General features: G+C 45.9%; 1 protein-coding gene across 2 annotated transcripts in view; it reads left to right on the top strand.

Annotated features, from left to right (window-relative positions):
* Svop (SV2 related protein) overlaps positions 1 to 21,105 on the top strand; it is a 91,991-nt gene that overhangs the window by 30,299 nt on the left and 40,587 nt on the right. For both annotated transcript variants that reach the window (XM_008848957.1, XM_008848958.2), the window contains exons 2-6: positions 1,473 to 1,633; positions 6,849 to 6,934; positions 8,999 to 9,097; positions 12,080 to 12,151; positions 18,049 to 18,173. In XM_008848957.1, coding sequence (XP_008847179.1) covers positions 1,473 to 1,633; positions 6,849 to 6,934; positions 8,999 to 9,097; positions 12,080 to 12,151; positions 18,049 to 18,173 — 543 coding nt within the window. The remainder of the gene's footprint in view (positions 1 to 1,472; positions 1,634 to 6,848; positions 6,935 to 8,998; positions 9,098 to 12,079; positions 12,152 to 18,048; positions 18,174 to 21,105) is intronic.

Raw genomic sequence — 21,105 nt, 5'->3', positions numbered from 1 at the left:
TGGTAGTAATAAAAACAACAGTTTCTACTTAGACATTTCTCTCTTTTTAGCCTCTTTAAACCATGCGTTCATTTTGCTCTCCAGCTGCACATATGGCCCCTTTAATATTCATAACATTTTTAAAAGTCTTATAGAAATGAGCTTCTGCCAGGCATGGTGGCACATACTTTTAATCCCAGCACTCAGGAGACAGAGGCAGGCAGATCTCTGTGAGATCTAGGCCAGTCTGGTCCACATAGCGAGTTTCAGGCCAGCCAGGACTAAGTAGTGAGACCTTGTCTTAAAAGAAATGAGTCACTCACACTGAGTAGTGCTCTCCCCTGGGGCTGTGAGGTGGAGCTGGTGCTATGACCAGGGTGGCAGGACAGCCAGAGTTTTGTGTTTGGGAGTGAGAAGTTTGGAAGGGGACAGGCCATTTTGTCCTGAGTCCCAGACAGAGAAACTGCTGCTTAAAGAGACCATGGTCTTCCCCCTGGAGTAATGAGAAATAGCAGTTTGGACTAGTGTGGTGGTACGTAACTCTGAAGCACTTGGAGGCTGATGCAGGAGGATCTAGACTTGAAGGCCAGCCTGGACATAGTGAAACCTTTTCTTTAAAATAATGGAGGGAGGGAAGAAAGGAAAGGAGGAAAATGAGGAAGGAAGAGGAGGGAGGGAGGGAAGGAGGGAGGGAGGGAAGGAGGGAGGGAGACAGTTTGAAGGAGTGAGTTACATAGCACAGGGCCTGTGGCATCTCAAGCTCAAATGCCTTCAGGGCATTTGAGACAAATAGCAAAAGACTCTTAGGGCTAGAGGTAATTTCTAGAAAAGGAGACTAGGCAGCAATGGAGTGTATGTCCTAGCCCAAGTCAAGAGAACTGGGAATTTGACTTTTCATGTGAATTCTCCTCATTAAAGTTTTGGGCATTCTCTTAAATTAAAGCAAAACAAAAACTGAGCAACTTTTCTTATGCCTAGTGAAAGCTTCATAACCCAATTGTTACTTCTGTTATACACAGATAGCTGAGTCTAAAATCTGAAGCAAGTGGTCCTGCACTGCACAAAAGCATACCACGCAGTGATGGGCTTGTATATATAGCACAGTGATCCCAGGAGGTCAGAATGCCTCACAGCTGTCTTAGTTTGTGTATGCACACACTCTGATGTTTACACAAGTAGAAAATTGCTAGGTGACACATTCCTTCTAAACAGCATTCAGGCCCAGAACAAAAGACACCCATTCTCCTGTGAATAACGACCTCAAGTGCTGTGCAGTGCCCAACCTGCCTGACTCTATGTGGGGGCCCTGATAGATAGCTTCTAAACTTTCCATTACCTTTTCTTCTGATCAACCAACTCCAAAGAACTGCCAACCCTCCCTACCGAACTCTAGATGGCGAGAAAAAGCTTCTCACCTGTGTTGGGTGGGAGATCTCCACAGCAAGGGTGTCTGGCAAGTGCTAGCCATCTTGCTTACGTTTGCTTCTCTCTAGGGTGGTGAAATTCCGTCGCACAGGAGAGAGCGCAAGGTCAGAGGATGATACAACTTCAGGAGAGCATGATGTTCAGATCGAGGGGGTCCGAGTGGGCCTAGAAGCAGTTGAACTGGATGATGGGGCAGCTGTGCCCAAGGAGTTTGCCAACCCCACTGATGGTAAGAGAGCTCATAGCCAAAGTATCAGCCTGGCACCCAGGTTGCCTCCCTGGGTAGTATTTTCAGAAAGTTCTTATAAGGGGCAGGTGGGAGGGCACAGAGGGCCCAAGGTGACAGTGGCAATGGGCTGTGTCTACATGGCCTGCTTCAGCAGGTGAGGTTACATCCCAATCCCTGCCTTTACATCATTGCACACCTGACTGAGAACAGCAGCAACAATGGTGGTGATGACAAAGATGATCATGAAAGTGAAGGTGATGATGGTGGTGGTGGTGATGATGGGGGTGATGAAGGTGATGATGGTGGTGGTGGTGATGATGAGGATGATGATGGTGATGATTGTGGTGATAATGATGGTTGTGATGGTAATGATGATGTTGATGATGAGGGTGATTATTATGATGATAGTCATGATGGTGGGGTGATGGATGGTGATGGTGGTGGTGGTGATGATGGGGGTGATGATGGTGATGGTGGTGATGAGGATGATGGGGGGTGATGGTGGTGGTGATGAGGATGATGATAGTGATGATTGTGGTGATAATGATGGTTGTGATGGTAATGATGATGGTGATGATGAGGGTGATTATTATGATGATAGTCATGATGGTGGGGTGATGGATGGTGATGGTGGTGGTGATAATGATGATGGTGATGTAGTGGTGATTCTGGTGAAGATGATGGAGATGACAATGTAACAAAGATAATGGGGATGCTATTGGTTATGATGACAGTGGTGATGGTGGTATGGGAGCAGCTGACATTGAGTGAGGATTTTTTCTGTTCCAGGCACTTTCTTATTCCACTCCATATGCAACTTGTTTAACCCAATAGTTTAAACCAGAGCTGTTCCCACCATCTTCCCCATTTTCCAGATGAGGTGGCTGAGTGCAGGATTCAGTGTCTTGCCCAAGGTTACGCAGCTAGGAATTATCCAGGCTGAATTTACATCCAGGTAACCTGATCTCAGAGTGCACCTTCTTACCTGCGACTTCGTGCTGTCTCTGAACAGAGTTGGCCAAATAAGGGACCTGACATGGAACTGTGGGACCTGTCCCAAATGCCCCTCACCATCTGATGCTGATGGGTGAAAACATTTATGGAGGTCTCCTGAAAGGTCCCAGGTTCCCAACAAGAGAGAATGAGTGACTTCAACCCCATTGCTGGCAGATCTAGGAAGGTCATGACAGCAGAGGTTGGGAGCAGAGGCTTTATTCCCTCCTTGATCTGGCTCAGCTTCCAGCTTGCATTGTCCCAAGGCAGGTCCACGATCTGCTCCATAATGGTGCTGGGCCTAATCTCACAGAGTTGTGATAGGATTGAGAGAAACAATGCACCCCAACTTCTTGGCACAGCACCTGGCAAACAGGGAGTGCTCAGTGAACATCCCATATTACTGTTGTTCTTTTTTTTGCTTTATTTTTAAAATTTTTTTTGTTTTTTCTATTTTGGTGCTTTTGACTCAGGATTTAAAAACTGTAACAGTGAAGACAACAGCAGTTGGTTGGAGCAAGCATCCCAACGTTCTACAGTGTGGCTAGGATTCGTACATTTTTTAAATAGTCATTCCAAGTATCCCTGGTTATAGGAAGTCCCTCCCAAAAGCCACCCCCAAAAGGAGGATGGCCCAGTTCACACCCTGAGTTCATGCAGGGGAGGCGACAGCATTGCTTCTGTGTAAATTATGTACTGCAATTTTTTTAAAATCTGCTTTAATTCTTTTTTATTTTTGTTTTTATTTTTGAATGGTCAGCATCTTGCCCCCCCTTTTTTTGGTCCCCCCAACTTGATGTATGAAGGCTTTTGGTCTCTTTGGGAGTGGGTTAAGGAGTGAGGCAGCAGGGCTTACCTGTACACTGACTTGAGACCAGTTTAGTAAAAGTACACATCTTTAAAAAAAAAAAAGAAATGGCCCAATTTCTAGACGCATATGACCTACCAAAAATTACTGCTATTCTTATTGGTGATGCTCTAGGACTCATTCTGTGTTCTTTTCAGTACTATTGCTGGGCGAGCACAGCTAGCTCACATTTCTGGAAAAAAGCATGGTTGACATAAAGGCCCATGGTTGAAATCCCAAAGACGTGATGTTTCCAACAGGGACAGAACTTTTCCAAGCAGCCCATGGAAGGGACACCATCATACTCCTTTGGTCTTTTAAATTTTTAAATGGACTTTTAATTTTGGAAATATTTTAGATTTACAAAAAGTATAAAGATAATATATTAGGTTTCCATGACTATAACAAAACCATCAATAAAATCGAGAGATGGCTCAGAGGTTAAGAACACCGGTTGTTCTTGCGGAAGACCGGGGTTTGAATCCCAGCACCCACATGGCAGCTAACAACTGTCTATAACTCCAGTTCCAGGGGATCCGACAGCCTCTTCTATCCTTCTCGGGTAGGGGGTGTCCACCTCAGGTGTTGAGGGGTCCACCTCGACACGGGTGCACTTACCTACATGCAGGCAATAAACCATACACATAAAATAAAAATAATTTAAAAAATTAAAAATAAAATCAACTTTAAAAGAGGCAACAGAGCTGGAGAGATGACTCAACAGTTAAGAGAACTGGCTGCTCTTGCAGAGGACCCAGGTTGGGTTCCCAGCACCCACGACAGCTAACAACCATTCGTAACTCCAGTTCCAAAGGGTCCAACACCCTTTTCTGGCCTCTGTGGGCATTGCACAGCACAGGTGAACTTAACATACATGTAGGCACGACACTCATATACATAAAATTAAATAAATTACAAATTTTTTTATAGGGGAAATATTTCTGAGTGTGATGGTGTACCTTTGTAATCTCAGCACTTGGGAAGTGGAAGTAGGAGGATCAGGAGTTTAAGATCATCCTCTCTTGGCTACACAACGAGTTCAAGGCCAACCTGGACTGCCTGAGACCCCATCCCAAAAATCAAGCAAAAAAGGAAGAGTTTATTTTGTCAGTTTCAGAAGATTCAGTTCATTGTAGATCGGCTCTGTTGCTTTATTGTGGAAAGGCATATCAGGCAGGGTATGCGGTGGAATACATTGCACAGCTTATGGTGACCAGGAAGGGAAAGCATTGGGAAAGGGCTCAGTCCCAGTATCCCCTTCAAGGACACTCCAATGTCTGAGTGTCCTCCATCCATGCAGAACCTTTAAGGCATGCCATGCCTTTCAACAATGAAGGCTGAAGGCTGAGCCTTTAATACAGGAGTCTTTGGGGAGCCGTTCAGATCCAAACTAGAGCAGAGCCTGCAGACAGTTTCCATGTACCCTTGACCCAGCCTCCCTTTAAGGATAACATCTTTGTTAAAACCAAGGCATTTTTGGCAACCACAAAAGGACATAAATAAAATGAAGACATCAGCTGGTCCAGAATACAAGCTGGCATGCCACATGATGTTTGGTCTATTGATGTTCTTCAAAATACTAGCTTCTATAATTATATATAATTTTTTCTGAGGACAAAAATAACATGCATTTGTTTGGAAAACAGTCATACATTATAGAGTCATCTAAAGTGGGTACATGAGTGTTGTTCTAAGGTAATTCTGTTGAGCTGAGCATAGAGGCTCATACCTATAATCCCAGGACTTAGGAGGCTGAGACAAGAGGATTGTGAGGTTGAGGCCAGCCTAGGCTATATAGTGACACCTTGTCTCAAACAATATCATCAACGACAGATGATCCTGTTAATAGTTTGTAAGGCATCATTTGGGCTTCCTTGTCTGCACACACACATACACACACACACACACACACACATGCACACGCACACGCACCTCTGCATATACCTCATTTTATCAGAAAGATGCCTCCTCTGATACATAGCCTCCATGACCTGAATTGTCTACTTAACAATTTGTGTGGCTGTCTTTCCTTCTTAGTGTGATAGGATTCTGCTTTTTAAAATATTTTATTTATTATTTTTATTTTCTGTGTATGAGTGTATTGTCTACATGTGTGTAAGTGCACCCATGTTGTGCAATGCCTGCCAAGGTTAGAAGAGGTCATTGGATTCTCCTGGAACTGGAGTTATGGACAGTTGTTAGCTACTATGTAGGTGCTGAGAACTGAACCTGGTCCTCTGCAAGAGCAACCAGTGCTCTTAACCACTGAGCCAACTCTACAGTCCCGGATTCTGCCTTTTTTTTTTTTTTTTTTTTGGTCTTTTTGAGACAAGGTCTCTCTATAGCTGCAGCTGGCTTGGATTCAATAATGGATACCAGGCTGGCCTCGAACTCACAGAGATCCTCCTGCCTCTGCCTCCAGAGTGCTGGGATTAAAGGTGTGTGCTACCACGACTGGCTCAGATTCTGCTTTTTAAAGAAAGAATTTATGGGACTAAATAGCTTAGTGGTTAAGAGAGCTTACTGCTCTTGCAGAGGACCAGAGTTTGGTTCCTCACATCAGGCAGCTCACAACCTCCTATAACTCTAGCTCCATGGGTCTGTCACGCTCTTCTGGCCTCTGTGGGCATCTACACTCACATGCACACACATAAAATAAAAAATAAATCCTTTTAAAAAAGCGTTTCTTAAGCCGGGCATGGTGGCGCACACCTTTAATCCCAGCACTCTGGAGGCAGAGGCAGGAGGATCTCTGTGAGTTCGAGGCCAGCCTGGTCTACACAGTGAGTTCCAGGACAGCTGGGGCTACAGGGAGACCCTGTCTCAAAAAGACAAAAAAAAGCATTTCTTTCTGATTATAAAAGTAATAAATTATAAAAGGAAGAAAGGTTAAGTATCTTGTGATTTCTCCGTTCTCACATCCAGACAACAAAAATAAAGTCATCATTTAAAGTTATGTATTATATAACAGATGCATATTCACAAATGAAATGAATATATTTTCAAGAACAGAACTGTGCTAAATATGTTGTTGTCCATTTTGTTTTTCAAAATTAGCAATGTACTATATACATCTTTCTGCAAATGGACATTCTTTTTAACATTTGGGTCCTATTTCATGGTGCATGCTTAATCATTTATATGTAATGTATATCATAATCTACTTAGCCAAACTGCTCTTCTAAGCCTTCTGGTTTGCCAGTCTTCCCTGTTATTAACAATGCCCCACTAGGCAGATGCCTCTTCACACTTGCTGACCTGTTTTCCTAGCTAAGTTCTAGCAGAACCATGGGCTACAATTAGCAAGTTGGTGAGGGATCCCCACACTAGGACAGACACAGGTGCTGATCCTTGCTCCCCCTTCCTCCTTTCCAGATACCTTCATGGTGGAAGATGCAGTGGAAGCCATTGGGTTTGGAAAATTTCAGTGGAAGCTGTCTGTTCTCACCGGCTTGGCATGGGCAAGTATTTCTGGGAGCATCGCTTCACATGCACTCTAGAACCACCTCCACACCTGCTGCTCGGCTGGGTATCCATGTCCCGTGAAGAATGGCACAGTTCTCTCCACATATAGGCTGATGTGGGTGATAGCCCAGGTCCATCCTGGGTGGGGATTGGGTGGGGGTGGTTGACCATCATCCTCAGAGAGGAGAGGATTCTGCAAGTGATTCTCTGCCCTTAGTGACTTGGGACTACTGTGGACTACCGTGTCAGGTATATATATCCCTCCCTAGGAAAACAGGCACAGATAAGAGTTTGTCTTCTGGGTTGGGGATGGTTGTCAATTCAGTGGCAAAGTGCTTGCTTAGCTATGCACAGGCTCTGGGTTCCCATTTCCTAGAACTGCAAAAAAATTTTCTTCTGATTCAAAGCGTTCGAAATCCCTGTTGAGAACCCCTCACAGCACTGTGACCAAAAGCTCCCTAGATCCCTAATCCAGCTGCACTTGCTCTTCCTAGCATGGTATGAGAGGCCATCTGAGCACATGTTTTTCAAATGAAACATCAGTTTCCCTATCATTTCTCTCACTAATTTGAAATGCATCCTTATTGAGCCCCAGAATCCCACGGTCTGCTTTTCATTTTCTGATACTCTGTCTAGTCCTGTAGAGACACTTGGGACTGGAGAGATGGATCAGCAGTTAAAAGCACTGGCTACTCTTGCAGAGGACACAGGTTTAGTTCCCTGCACCCACATGACAGTTCACAACCATCTATAACTCTAGTTCCAGGGGGTCCAACTCCCTCTTTTGGCCTCCACGGACATTGCACACACATGGTTGCACTACATACGTGTAGCCAAACACTCATGCACATAAAAATAAAATAAATAAATCAAAAAATTTAAGTATGGAGACATTTAGTAACTGGGGCTTCCTAGTTTATTTTACTATATTAAAGCATTGTGCTGTGTACTAAATATACAGACAATTCTACATGAACACATCGTGATCTACCAGCCAAAGGTAAATGAGTATATCACTGCATCGGAAAAAAAAAAATCTCTTGGGGCTGGAGAGATGGCTCAGAGGTTAAAAACACTGGCTGTTCAAATCCCACATGGCACAGCTAACAACTGTCTGTAACTCCAGTTCCAGGGGATCCAACAGCCTCTTCTGTCCTCAGGCATTGCACGACATGGGTGCACTTACCTACATGCAGACAATACATGCATACATGTAAAATAAAAATAATAAATAAAAAAAATTTTAAATCTTTTTGTCTCCATGAAAATTTGGGCTCAGATTTTAGAAATATGTTTTCTCATTTCATCTGAGGACTATCTTTATTTCTTAATTATTAAATTTTTATTTATTTTGTGCATGTGTGTAAATGTGTGTTATGTGTATGGTTACATGTGCATGCTGTGATACCCATGTGGAGGTCAGAGGACAACTTGTAGGAGCGGGTTCTCTCCTTCTACCTTTGGGTCTCAGGGATTGAACTTAGGTCGTCAGGCTTGGCAGCGAGCTCCTTTACCTGATGTGCCATCTTCCCAGCCAAAGGTGGTGCACACCTTTAATCCCACACTTGGAAGGCAGAGGCAGGCAGATTTCCATGAGTTCAAGGCCAACCAGGTCTACAAAATGAGACCCTGATTCAAGAGAGAAAAAATAATAAAAGACAAAAAGAAACATTGCTGCATATAGTGGTGTATGTCTATAATCCCAGCGCTTGGGAGGAGGCAGGAGAATTGCTGGTTTGGTCCCTGGGCCCCACCTAGTAGAAGTTGTCTTCTGACTTCCACATATGCTCTGGCACATGCAACACATGTACACAGTAAATAATAAATAAATAAATAAAAATTTAAAAGCATAAAGAAATGAATTTTAAAAGCAAGCAACATAGAAACACGCAAGGAACATGAGTGGTGTGTGTGTTGGGTCCTGCACGGCAGCCCACTAGTTTAACTACTACAGCCTTGTGTATGAGAATGTTTGGTCAGGCACTGGACAGGTGGTGAAAGGGTTGACCGTGTTCTCTGGGGTTCTGCCTCCTGCCTCACAGTGCCTGTTCTCCTCACAGATGGCCGACGCCATGGAGATGATGCTCCTCAGCATCCTGGCCCCGCAGCTGCACTGTGAGTGGCGGCTGCCCAGCTGGCAGGTGGCGCTGCTGACTTCGGTAGGTGACCTGGCAGCTCGCTCTGGTTGCATGCAGTTCCAGTTCCCAGGGTGTCCTACGGGGTGGCCCACCTCGTGCTGTCAGGACTCTGCAGGAAAGACCCAAGCCCTGGGTGAGAACACTGTGACTTCAGCTTCCTTTAGTCCTCTCCCTCTGTGATGTACCTGGCAGATTAGTAGCCAGTTCTGCCCCATCCAGGGCCCTCGCTCACTGAGGACTGTAGAGAACTTGGAAGCCACCTATGCATGTCCCTTTACAAGCCCCACCTTTCCCGGCTGCAGACAGGAGATGCCACCCTTCCTGTCAGGAGGGTGACTTGAAGAGTAGAAACAGGGCCTCCCGTAGTGAACGTTCAGTAACTGGCTGTAGTGAGGTCTCTGGCACAAGACTCTAAGGGTGAGTAAGGCAGAACCCTGAAATTTTGCTTTTGTAATTCGGCACCAACCTTCTACAAGGGAGGGGATGGCCAGGCCAGTGAGAGGGCAGCCACCATGTTCACAACAGCTAATGTTTGCAGAACACTTGCCGTGCAAAGAGCTTGAGCCTATGGAATGCAGGGTATGTAGAAGTAACTTCAGGGAGGGAGAGTTTAATCTTGGCTCATGGTTTAAGGGGTTATAGTCCAGCATGGTGGGAAGTCATGGTGGCAGGATCTGGAGGCAGCTGGTCACATGGCATCCCCAGTCAGGAAGCACAGAGAGATGAATGCCGGTGCCAGCTGGCTTTCTACTTTTTATTCAGGCTGCGTTATGAAAAGATGCCATCCGTTTTTAGGGTATATCCTTCCACCTCAATTAACCCCATCTAGAAGCTCCTTCACAGCCATGCCCAGAGGCTTGTCTCCTGGGTGATTCTAGAGCCTGTAAGTTGACACTCACTATTAACCATCACTGCAAGGTTCCATGGTGCCTTTCAATCCTCATAGCTCCAAGCATTAGCACTGTTACCCATGGAGAAAAATGAGTCCCAGAGAGGTTAAGCCACTCTTTCCAAGTCACACAGTCCGGTGAGCAGCCAAAAGCAGTCATTAACTAGGGATGGATCTCAGAGTGCTATGCGAGATTTATTATTATTATTGTCTTGGCTGTTTGGGAACGGTGTATGCAAAAAACAGGGCTGATTTGAGCAATAAGGTTGTGGCTCAGTGGAAGTCACTGAACAGCATAAGTTCCTACATTTTTGTGGCTGAGGCTTCTCTGAGAAGTGTGGCCTTGAGTGAAAAATGGGGATGCTAACGTAGCTCTGTTCTTCTGAGAATGGGCAGTAGTCTATTCACTGCCTGGCTCGTGGCGGGGGCTGAGTGAATTAGACTTCTTTCTCTTACCCCGAATTCCCACTGGAGAGTAATTGCAGGTCTGTGTTTTTGTAATACAGGGCCTTGCTGGTGTCTTTGTGGTTGGTTTATAATAAGCACAATTCATAATAAGTATGGTGTGCCAGGCTTTGTGCAAAGGGCTCTGCATAGATTATTTCTTTAACCCTCTCGACCCGGTAGAAAGGGTTCTACTATTAATCTCATTTCTATAGAGAAGGAAACCAAGGCTTAGAGAAGTTGGTAACTTGATTCAGGTCCCAAGACCAGTAGGATGTAGAGCCACAATTGGAACTTGGTCCTACAGAGATGATTCCTGCCATGCAAGTCTAAGGACCTGAGCTTGGATCTTGTGCGGGACAGCTTTAATTGTCAACTTGGCACACCTGAGTGGAGGGAGCCTCAACTGGGGAACTGCCTCCATTGGGCTCACCTGTGGCCATGTCTGCGTGGCATTTTCTTGATTGTTGAGTGATGTGGGAGGGCCCAGCCCACAGTGGGTGGTGCCACCCCTGGGCAGTTTGGTCCTGTATTGTATAAGAAAGCAGGTTGAGCATGGGCCAGGGAGCAAACCAGTAAGCAGTGTTCTTCCAGTGCCTGTGCTACAGCTCCTGCCTCCAGGTTCCTTCCCTGAGGTCCTACCTTGGGCTCCGCCTCCAGGTTCCTTCCCTGAGGTCCTACCTTGGGCTCCCTCAGTGATAAACCATGACCCAGGAGATGTAAGCCAAATAGACCTTTTCCTCCCCAAATTGGTATTAGTGAGAGTATTTTGTCACAGCAATTGAAAGCAAACTAGAACAGAGTCCCATTGTCCATCTAGGCAAGACAGCACTTGCCTTATAGGTGCTGGAGGCAGGGGCAGAAACAGGAGGATCCCTGGGGCTTGCTGACCATCTGGTCTAGCCAACTGATGAGCTCCCAATTCAGTGAGAGACCTGACCTCAGAAAACAAGGTGGACAGTAATTGAGAAAGACACTCGCTGTTGACACTAGGTCTCCAACACACACACACACAAACACAAACACATGTACACACATACATGTGAACCCACATCTATATGGGGGGGGGAGAGAAACATAGGCCCGGCACATTCACACCCTGTTCACAGCTTCTGCTCTGGGCTACTTTGCTCCCATGCTCCCATATAGAGCTAGAATCCTGTGGTAGAGTTTTCAACGGGAAAGTTAGAAGAGGACTGCAGGAATTTGTCTAAGTGAAGCATACAAGGAGAGGACTTGCACAGCTTTGCTGTCACAGAAAACACTAGAGTTTGCTGGGGCTGTAGTTCAGTGGTAGAACACTTGTCTAGCATTTGTAAGGCCCTGGATTCCATCCCCAGAATAGAAAGATAGGAAGAGAAGGAGGAGGAGGAGGAGGAGGAGGAGGCGGCAGCTGTGCATGGTGGTACACACTTGTAATCCCAATGCCCTGGAAGCTGGGACAAGAAGATTGTGAGTTCGAACTCAGCTGAGACTGTATAGTAAGTCCCTGTCTCAGAAACAGAAACAATAAAAAAAGACATGAAAACTTTTAAAAAAGAAAAGAAACAGTGTTTGCTTAGTGACAAACTTATCAACTCTATCACTCTGGAGTATGATGTCACAGTTTGGTTTGCTGTTTTCTTTCTCTTGCTCTCTGTGGCTAATAGAAACTGTCTTTCTGCCCACAGGTGGTCTTTGTTGGCATGATGTCCAGCTCCACACTCTGGGGAAACATCTCAGACCAGTACGGCAGGAAAACAGTAAGGCACCTCTTCTGAGTCATGTCCTTGCTGTTCCAATCACCGTGGTGTTGCATGTAGCACTGCTTCCCTCCTCTGATTTAGCATGGGGGACTATGAATTCTCAGGGGCTCAAGAAGGTACATCTGAGAGACCAGAAGATGCTCTTGGTGCCAACTTGGGTCCCTTACATGAGGCTGGGGCAGGCAATGGATGGTAGATGCCATCAGCTTTATTTCCCTATGGGAGTGGGCCTTTACTCAATTCACCTGGTCGGAACTCTGGCACCTTTCATAGGAAGCCATCTGCCTTTCCTAGCCTGCCTTACATTTCAATTCCCCTGCCAGCATCACTGCCTAGTTTAACTATTTGTGATGGGCACGGTGACGCACATCTGCAATCCTAGCATTCAAGAGACTCAGGCAGGAGGATTCCCATGAGTCTGAGACCTGTCTGAGCTAGACAGAAACACACTGTCTCAAGCAAAACAGAATACTGTTTGTACTAGAAATTTTATGTCAAGGTCTGCTTTAAGGGGGTGTCAGGCATTATATGAAATGCCTTTACAAGCAGGAGGAAGGGAATGGCTGGAAATTCCTAACCCTTTTTATCTGATAGTGTTCTTGCTTGATTAGACTGTACTCGGCTCTTTGATGCTGTCGGTATATGAAGCCCCTGTTCTCCTGCCTGTGAACTTGGGCCTGAAGAGCTCTGTAAAGTCACCACTGATGCTATTCCAGTCGTTCTCTGACAGCTTTGTCATCCCTCCCCAGGCTCTCCTCAGCGACCTGCAGTTTCTCCCTAGGCAGGTGGTGGTGAGATGGTGTGAAGTCAGGTGAACCGGGAGGCACATTCCTAACTAGCCACTCCTGTCTGTGTGACCTTGTATACACAGAGAACTGAACACAAGAGAACTGTACACAGGAGAACTGAAATCTCCAAGCATCAGCTTCCTTTTAAACATGAAGGGAAAATACCAGAATATACACAGTATAAATGGAGGAGATGGTGTGAACTGCTTCACACAGTGCATTCACTTAGACAAACTCCCACATACATACATAAAAACTTTTAAGAAAGCATTGACGTGGGGCTGGAGAGCTGGTCCAGCATTGAAGAACACTTGCTACTGTTCCAGAGGACCCGAGTTCTGTTCCAGCACCAATATCAGTGGTTCACAGCTGCCTGTGACTTCAGTTCCAGGGGATTTGGGCACCAAATCTCTTCTGATCTCCGAAGGCACCTGCACACTTGTGGCCTCAGTGCCTTGTTTATATCAGAGGAGGTTGTGTTAGATAATAGCTGATATTAATAACTACCATTTGCTAAATTCCCCAAACTGAAGGGCAGATGTTTATATTTTTGTCCCCAAGCCTATTCCAATGATCTAATAGTATACTAGTTTCATTGTCACTCTGACCAAATTGTCATTTATTTCTGGACAGGAAGTAGAGGGGACAGGAAGGGACAGGGAACAAGGCATAACCTCCAAAGGCATGGCCCTGTGACCTACTTCCTCCAGCTAGGTGTCACCTCCTAAAGTTTCCAGAACCTTCCAAAAATAGTGCCTGCTGCCAGCTTAGGATCAGGCCTTCATATCCAAACCTTAATAAACTTTAACAAATAGTAACATGGATTTGAGTCAGAAGCTTCTGTGGGATAGCACTGTGATTGATTAGCAGTGTCTGCCATGGGCACAGGACATGGGTGTGGAGTGAGTCAGGTAAATGCTATAAAGAAGGTCGCCATAACTGGTTTGTTACTGAGCTAGTCCCAGGACCTACCACAGTACTTGGTGCATCATAGACATTCAACACACTTTTTTGTTTTGTTTTGTTTTTTGTTTTTGGTCTTTTTGAGACAGGGTCTCCTGTAGCCACAGCCGGCCTGGAACTCACTATATAGACCAGGCTGGCCATGATTTCACAGAGATCCACCTGCCTCTCAAGTGCTGGGACTAAAAGCTTGTGCCACCACACCTGGCTTCAACACATACTTTTTGTGTTTTGTTTTGTTTTCTGCACTGGGAACTGAACCCAGTACCTTGTGCTTGGCAAACACTCTACCACTGAGTTACATCCCCTGCCTTTTCTTTACAGGGCTTCATTATGTGTCTCGGGATAGCCTTAAACTGAATATATAGACCAGACTATCCTCTTGCCTGTTCTTCCCAAGTGTGAGGCTTACAGGCATGCGCTGTCATGCCAGACAATGACTAGTTCATGGGTGATGGAGATAGATGAGAATCTGAGCTTCTTGTGTCTGTTTTCTGTGCTTTCTTGGCCCTCTAGACCAGCATCTGACTTTACTGATGAATGCTGGTTTTATTTCCATTTTAAAATTTTATTGTGTGCATGATGTGTATGGGAGGGCACAAATTCCATGGTGCACATGTGGAGCTCAGAGGTCAACTTTGTGGAGTCAGTTCTCTCCTTCCACCTTTTTGTGGGCTCTAGGGATTGAACGCAGGTCTCCAGGCTTGTACGGAAAGTGCTTAACCCACCGAGCCATCTCTCCAGCCCACGAATGCTCTTTATTTACTCTAATAGTGCATGGCCGTCATTAGCTGAGTTCTCAGAAGACCGTGCTCATTCTGCCACTTAGGGAGACAGTTTGTATCTCTGTGCCTAGAAGGAAACTCTGTAGAATAGAGAGGAGAAACGTCTAAGTTTGGATATTAGTTTTTAAAAATCATTTAATGTTGGGTATGGTGGCCCACGCCTTTAATCCCAGCACTTGGGAGGCAGATGCAGGCAGACGTTTGTGAGTTCGAGGCCAGCTGGAGCTACAGGGAGACCCTATCTCAAAAAGACAAAAAAAATTTTTTTTAATATTTTTATTGAATTTTTGTGGATTTCATACAATGCATCTTAATCATATTTAGTCCCCTCTTCCCTATCTATGGCCCTCAGAGCCTACCCACAGGGCCTCATGCATTTTGTCATATATGTTAAAGCCTATTGAGTCGTTTGTGTACCCAGATGTCTCTCAGTGTGAGTTCATACTGTTCAGCCTATCTAGCATCACTCCCTTAAAGAAGATCAATAGTCTCTTACCTACCAATAGTTCCTCACCAGTGTTGTGGCTTCCTGCCCACTTCCTCAGTTCTATGCTGATTTCTGTCTGATTGAGGTTGCATGGGTCTTGTGCATGCTGTCACCATTGCTGTGAGTTCATATGAGCGAGGTCCCAGGCGGCTGTAAGACTCTGTTTTCTTTTGGTCATGCACCTCTTCCCCTGGCTCTTACATTTACCTACTTATTTATTTAATGTGCGTGTGTGTGCCTGCATGTGTGAGGCGTATGCCACATGCACATGTAGAGGAAGAGGACAACTCGGGAGAGTCAGTTCAGTCCTTCCACCACGTGGTTTTCAGTGACCAAACTCTGTCATCAGGCTTGCTGACCAACACCTTTACCCACTGAGCTACTTTGCCAGTCCAAGAGTTTGAATTTTAAAAAGATTTGTAGATGGGTTTTCAATAATGACATTTATCAAATCTTGTGGATTGTAACCCTATTTTGGCACCTTCTAGAACACTGGTTATCAATGCAGGGAAGGAGGACACTTGAGTATCTATGGAGGCTTTGGGTTGTCAACTAAAGGAAGGTACAAAACTGATATTTCATGGGTAGAAGCCAGGAATCCTGCCTAGTCTTCCATAATGCACAGGACATCCTGCACCTCAAAGAATAAACCTGTCCAACATGTGAACAGTGCTGAGGTCGAGGGTCCCAGCCCTGGAGACAATATGTTGGCCTTCCAACATTGCTGATTTTTGCAGGTAGTTCCACAGCCTCTTTATCACCTGGGACTGCTCGACTTCATTTCAATACTTATGTGTGCAGTGTGTTTTGGCAAATAAAATAAGGACATCTCACTGTGGGCAGCAAGGGCTGGAGCCAGGCTGCCTGTGTTCGGACCCTAGCTCTTCCCCTTGTAGAGCCTCGAGGGGCCTGAGTGTTCTCATATATGAGTGGGATGGCTCAGCCACTCCCTAAGGCTATTTCGAGGAGTGAATGCCTTGCACAAAGCTCTTGGCACAGAAAATCATTTCATAAATGTCTGTTATTATTCTTACTGTTTGCCAAGCTCATGCCCATTCATAGCAAGCCAGCATTCAAATATGGGTGTCTATCTCCAGAGTCCATGTCCTTCATCCTGACCGTGGCTGCTGGCAGACAGACCTGCATTCTCCCCACAGAAATCAGCTGTATCGTTGTATATGCATCTGCCCCCAATAGATGAGGCTACAAGGAGGGCCGCCCACAGGGACTCTGCCAATTCTGCATAGACTGACTGAGTTCCACACCCAACATGCAGCTGGTTTGACCAGAGGGAAAGGAGAGATGTGTCCCCTGGTGACAGAGCTTCTCCCAGGTGGAATTCTGCTCAACTCCCAGAAGCAAGGACCAGGCTTGTAATTAGGAGGGTCTCCCCAGGGTCCCTCCAGGGGCCTGGGTGCATCAGGCAGCCTGCTAGCATCAGCAACCACTCCTCACTGGTCTTGGGCCATGTGGGAGATTTCCAGTTCCATGGAGGTGTCTGTTGTGTATCTTTGCCTGGGCCGCACATATGGCGTTAGGATTGTGAGAGACTTGGGTTTCTATGGAAGTTCCTATGGCCTGGGGATTTGTGGCACTACAGAAAGGTGAAGGTGATGGAGGGTGTGTGGCCCTGGGGTCAGGGAGATAAATACATCTGGATTCACAGGGTTCACATCTCAGTGTTTCTGTGGAGCAAGGCAACCTTGGGCAACCTCTCTGAGTCTGTTTCCCTGTTTGCAAATAAATGTAATAACAGAAACCCAAAGGGTGAATGGGAGAATTCAGTAAGAAAGTCTATGTATGGTTTGGGGTGCAGCTCAGTTGGATTCTATCCCCATCAATAAATAAAACTGGGTATGGGTGGACACACCTGTAATCCCAGTACTTGGGGAGCTGAGGCAGGAGACTCAGCAGTTACCTTGAGCTACCTAGCTAATTCAAGGCTAACTTGGGCTACATGAGGCTGTCTTTAAGAAAAGCTAAACAAGGGACTGGAGAAATGGCTCAGTGGTTAAGAACACTGGCTGCTCTTGTAGAGGACCTGGGTTTGATTCCCAGCACCCACATGTTAATTAACAACTGCCCCTAACGCCAGTTCTAGGGGATATGATACCCTCTTCCGATTTCCTCGGGCATTGCATGACATGGGTACACTTAGACACATGCAGACAATACACTCATATACATACAATAAAAATTTAAAAAGCAAAACAAAACAAAGTTTATATGATACATGTGGTATGTGCCAGTGCATGCTTAGAAAATGATAGACAGCAATTTACTGTAATTCGGGTTATGGTGTAGTGTAAGTCAGAAGTGGTATGCTGTCTTTTTGTTTATTTGCTTTTTTTTTTCAGATAGGGTCTGTGTGTGTATCCCAGGCTGGCTTCAAACTCATGATTCTCTTTTCCAGTCTCCCAAGTGCTGAGACTACAGACGTGTACCACCATACCTGGCTTTATGTTGTCTTTAAGGAAAATTTTATTTTCTGTATTTATTACTGTATTGTCTATATGTGTGTAAGTGTACCTGTGTCATGCAGTGCCCACGAAGGTCAGAAGAGGGTGTCGGGTCCCCTGGAACTGGAGTTACAAACAGTTGTTAGCTGCCCTGTGGGTTCTGGGAATCAAACCTGGGTCCTAGGCAAGAGCAGCCCATGCTCTTAATGGTTGAGCCATCTCACCAGTCCCCCTAATGGTAACTTTTAAATTAAAAAAAAATGGTGGTGTCAGGATGGAACCCAGGGGCACATGAGGCAAGCTCTGTAGTAATGGACCACACCCCATCTTGGGCTTGTAGCTTTACATGCGTGGGGCCCATGCCACCTGAGGTGCTGAAGGCTCACTGTAACTCTGTCTCCCTTTTCCGCAGGGGCTGAAGATCAGCGTGCTCTGGACCCTGTACTATGGCATCCTCAGTGCTTTTGCACCCGTGTACAGCTGGATCCTGGTGCTCCGCGGCCTGGTGGGCTTTGGGATCGGAGGGGTCCCCCAGTCGTAAGTAAATACTCTGGCAACTAGCCCACCCTCTGTATACACAGGTTCTACAACCTCAGAAATAAAAACATTCATGGGGGGAATTGACATCTACATTGAACATGTAGAGAACCCCCCTTGCCACTAGTCACTAAAGAATATACAGGAGCAAGTATTTGGATAGCAATTGTTTTATATTTGGTGTTGAGTTACCTAGAAATGGTTTATAATATGCGGGGAGGGGGTGAGTATGTTCTGTCAAATGCTACAACGTTTTATATGAAGGACTTGTACTTCCTCAGGTTTCAGTACCCTGAAGATACTGAGGGATGGCTATATGCCTTCATTGCTTTAGGGGCTTCTGGTACTTGGAGCCATGGCATAAGAGACAGCAGCAGGATTGTAGGTGTCCTTCAAATAACAGCACCACCACAGTATCCAAAAGGTTGTAAAAGTGAACTCTTAACAAAATATAAACCTAGTTCTGATGGCACGTTTCATATCCACACATCAGGCCACCAGCAAAAGTGTGCTGTTGGATCATGTGATCTACATTTTCCAGTGAAGGACACTGAGACTCAGAGAGTGAACTCCATGGTCCCAAACAACCCCTTACCACTTTTAGTGCAGCAGGTATTTTGGGCCACAGCAAAGCCTACAGGGCCCAGCTATGGACTCTTAGGAGGTGATGCTCCTGGCTGGTACAGAGGGAATGAGCCCTGATTCACTTGAACTAATCTGAGTGGTACAGTGCACCACCCACTGCCGTCCATCCCTTGCACCTCTCTGAGAAACACTTCTTGCTATGAGTACGTCCATCAGAATAGAGTTCCTCCAGAACTCAGGCCAGGCTCTCTCTCTGCAGACTTACCCAAGGATAGCCAGTGGGATGGACCACGGGCCCTGCTATGGCTGCTGGTCTCAAGACTGCCAAAGTTGACAACCCCCTCCACCACCCAGTCTAGAATCCCCTCACCTTTAGCTTGTGGGACTGCTGATATAGACAGTTCGTCTGGTGGGTGACCCAGACCTCATATGAGCTGGAGGGGGCTGAGCCTCTGGTCACCATGTGCATTCAATACTTCACTGAGCAGGAGAACCCCAAGAGACATCTGGGTGCTACCTGGGTACCCTGGTGGCATGTGATAGCTCTCTTTGCTCCTGAAGTTGTGATCAGTTTCTCTTATGGAATATAATGTCTCCTTTTTTGTTTGCTTATCTCATCAAACAAGGAGCCCAAAGTTACTAGGTAGCAGCAGTTGCTTAAAGTCTTATAGGACTTTTGACAGGGTGTAGTAGCTCACCCTTTCATCCTAGCACTCAGGAAGCAGAGATAAGAGAACCTCTGTGAGTTGGAGGCCAGCCTGGTCTACATAGTGAGTTCTGAGCTATCCAGGTCTACATAGTGAGACCTTGTCTCAAAAAAATATCCTATAGGACTCTTGACATGTTGCCATATGCAAGTCTCCCTCTATGAAAGCTGAGGCCTCTAGACCCACAGAGCCTAGAAGATAAAGGAAATGAGGTACATACAGATCCACCCCATAAACCCCTCAAATGATGGCAACAAAGGCTGTTCATACTTTAATCCCTTGCCTTCCAGAACCATCTGTTCTTTATACTAAGAATACAACCATCTAATAGCTGCTGATTTAGGAATGTGCTGTGTCCCAGAGGACAGCACCCATCCTCACAGGGCAGCATCTCCAAGCTGGTGCCCCTCTATTGCTCTTAGACCATAAGCTTTAGGATGGCTTGGTCTCCAACAGAACCTGTGGACTCTAAGGTCATAAACACCCTACTGTGCCTCGTCTGCGCAGTTTTGGAAAGATATCTAGAAAAGTCAGGTTCATTCTGAAGTAGATGGCTTTGCAAAACAGAGTACCAGGGTTCCAATCCTGCTTCTGTCATATAATTCTGACCTTGGACTGGGCACAGTGTGTAACTGTGAATGGGGAGATGTGACCACAAGGATCTAACACCCAAGCAAAGCCTCCTGCCACATGTATGCTGGGAGGACAGTGGGTCCTATCTATTTACTCCTTCCCTAGTCTTCTAGGCTACTTCCCCTCCAGGGTTCTGTGGAGTTGGCATCTAACTTGTTTTCCTGGAACAGAAAACAATGCTTTCACACTATTTCAGAATTTAAAAACCACTGGAGCTAAAAGCAGAGGCCATTAACAGAGACACAACCATAAATCTAGGTTGGCAGGGCTGAGGGCCAATGGTTCCCTGTGGCCCAGCTCTAGGGGTTCCTGTACATGAGACCACTGACCACAGAGTAGCACACCCTGGAGGCTGGAGGGACTAACCTCAGAGCAAGCCAACTCCCTCTCCCAGGGTTCTCAGGGAGATGCCTCCACATGGTCACCAGGATTTCCTTACTGGGAGCAAAGGGAGAGGAACGTGCAGCAGGTCCATAGCTGTTCTTATTCAGGATGGTGGAATGAGATGTGCCATTCCCCATCTCCTGTCTACAAATCTCCTGGAAATTATATAAAAGTAATAAGAAACAGAGTGACTCCTTAGTGGAACTTGAAAGAAAGGAAAGGGTACCATCAGCCAACCAGAAGGTTTGAGAAGCTTCTGGAAGCCTGTGAGTAAATGGGATTGCAAGACAAGGTAGAGAAATAGAATAGAGGAAGATTATACTCCAAACCAGCAAGGGGCTGTATGACAAAAGACATTTTCCCCCAGGGTCTGGGAGAAATGCCAGAGGTCCCTGGTACAGGGAGGGAGGAGAGGACACCAGGAGAGCAAAATAAGGGACAAGGGGGAGACAATGAAGATACATACACACGCACACCAACACACATGGGAAGGAAGGCTCAGTGGGTAAAGGCACTTGCCACCAAGCCTGATGACGTGAGTTCAATCCCTGAACCTATGGGAGAAGGAGAGAACAGATTCCTAAAAGTTATCCTTTGATGTCTACACATGCACCGAGGACCCC

The sequence above is a fragment of the Nannospalax galili genome, unplaced genomic scaffold, assembly GCF_000622305.1.
Source record: "Nannospalax galili isolate Female #2095 unplaced genomic scaffold, S.galili_v1.0 scaffold103, whole genome shotgun sequence".
NCBI lineage: Eukaryota > Metazoa > Chordata > Mammalia > Rodentia > Spalacidae > Nannospalax > Nannospalax galili.
The sequence above is the reverse complement of the archived record's forward strand: the minus strand, read 5'-3'. Positions and strand labels throughout refer to the sequence as shown.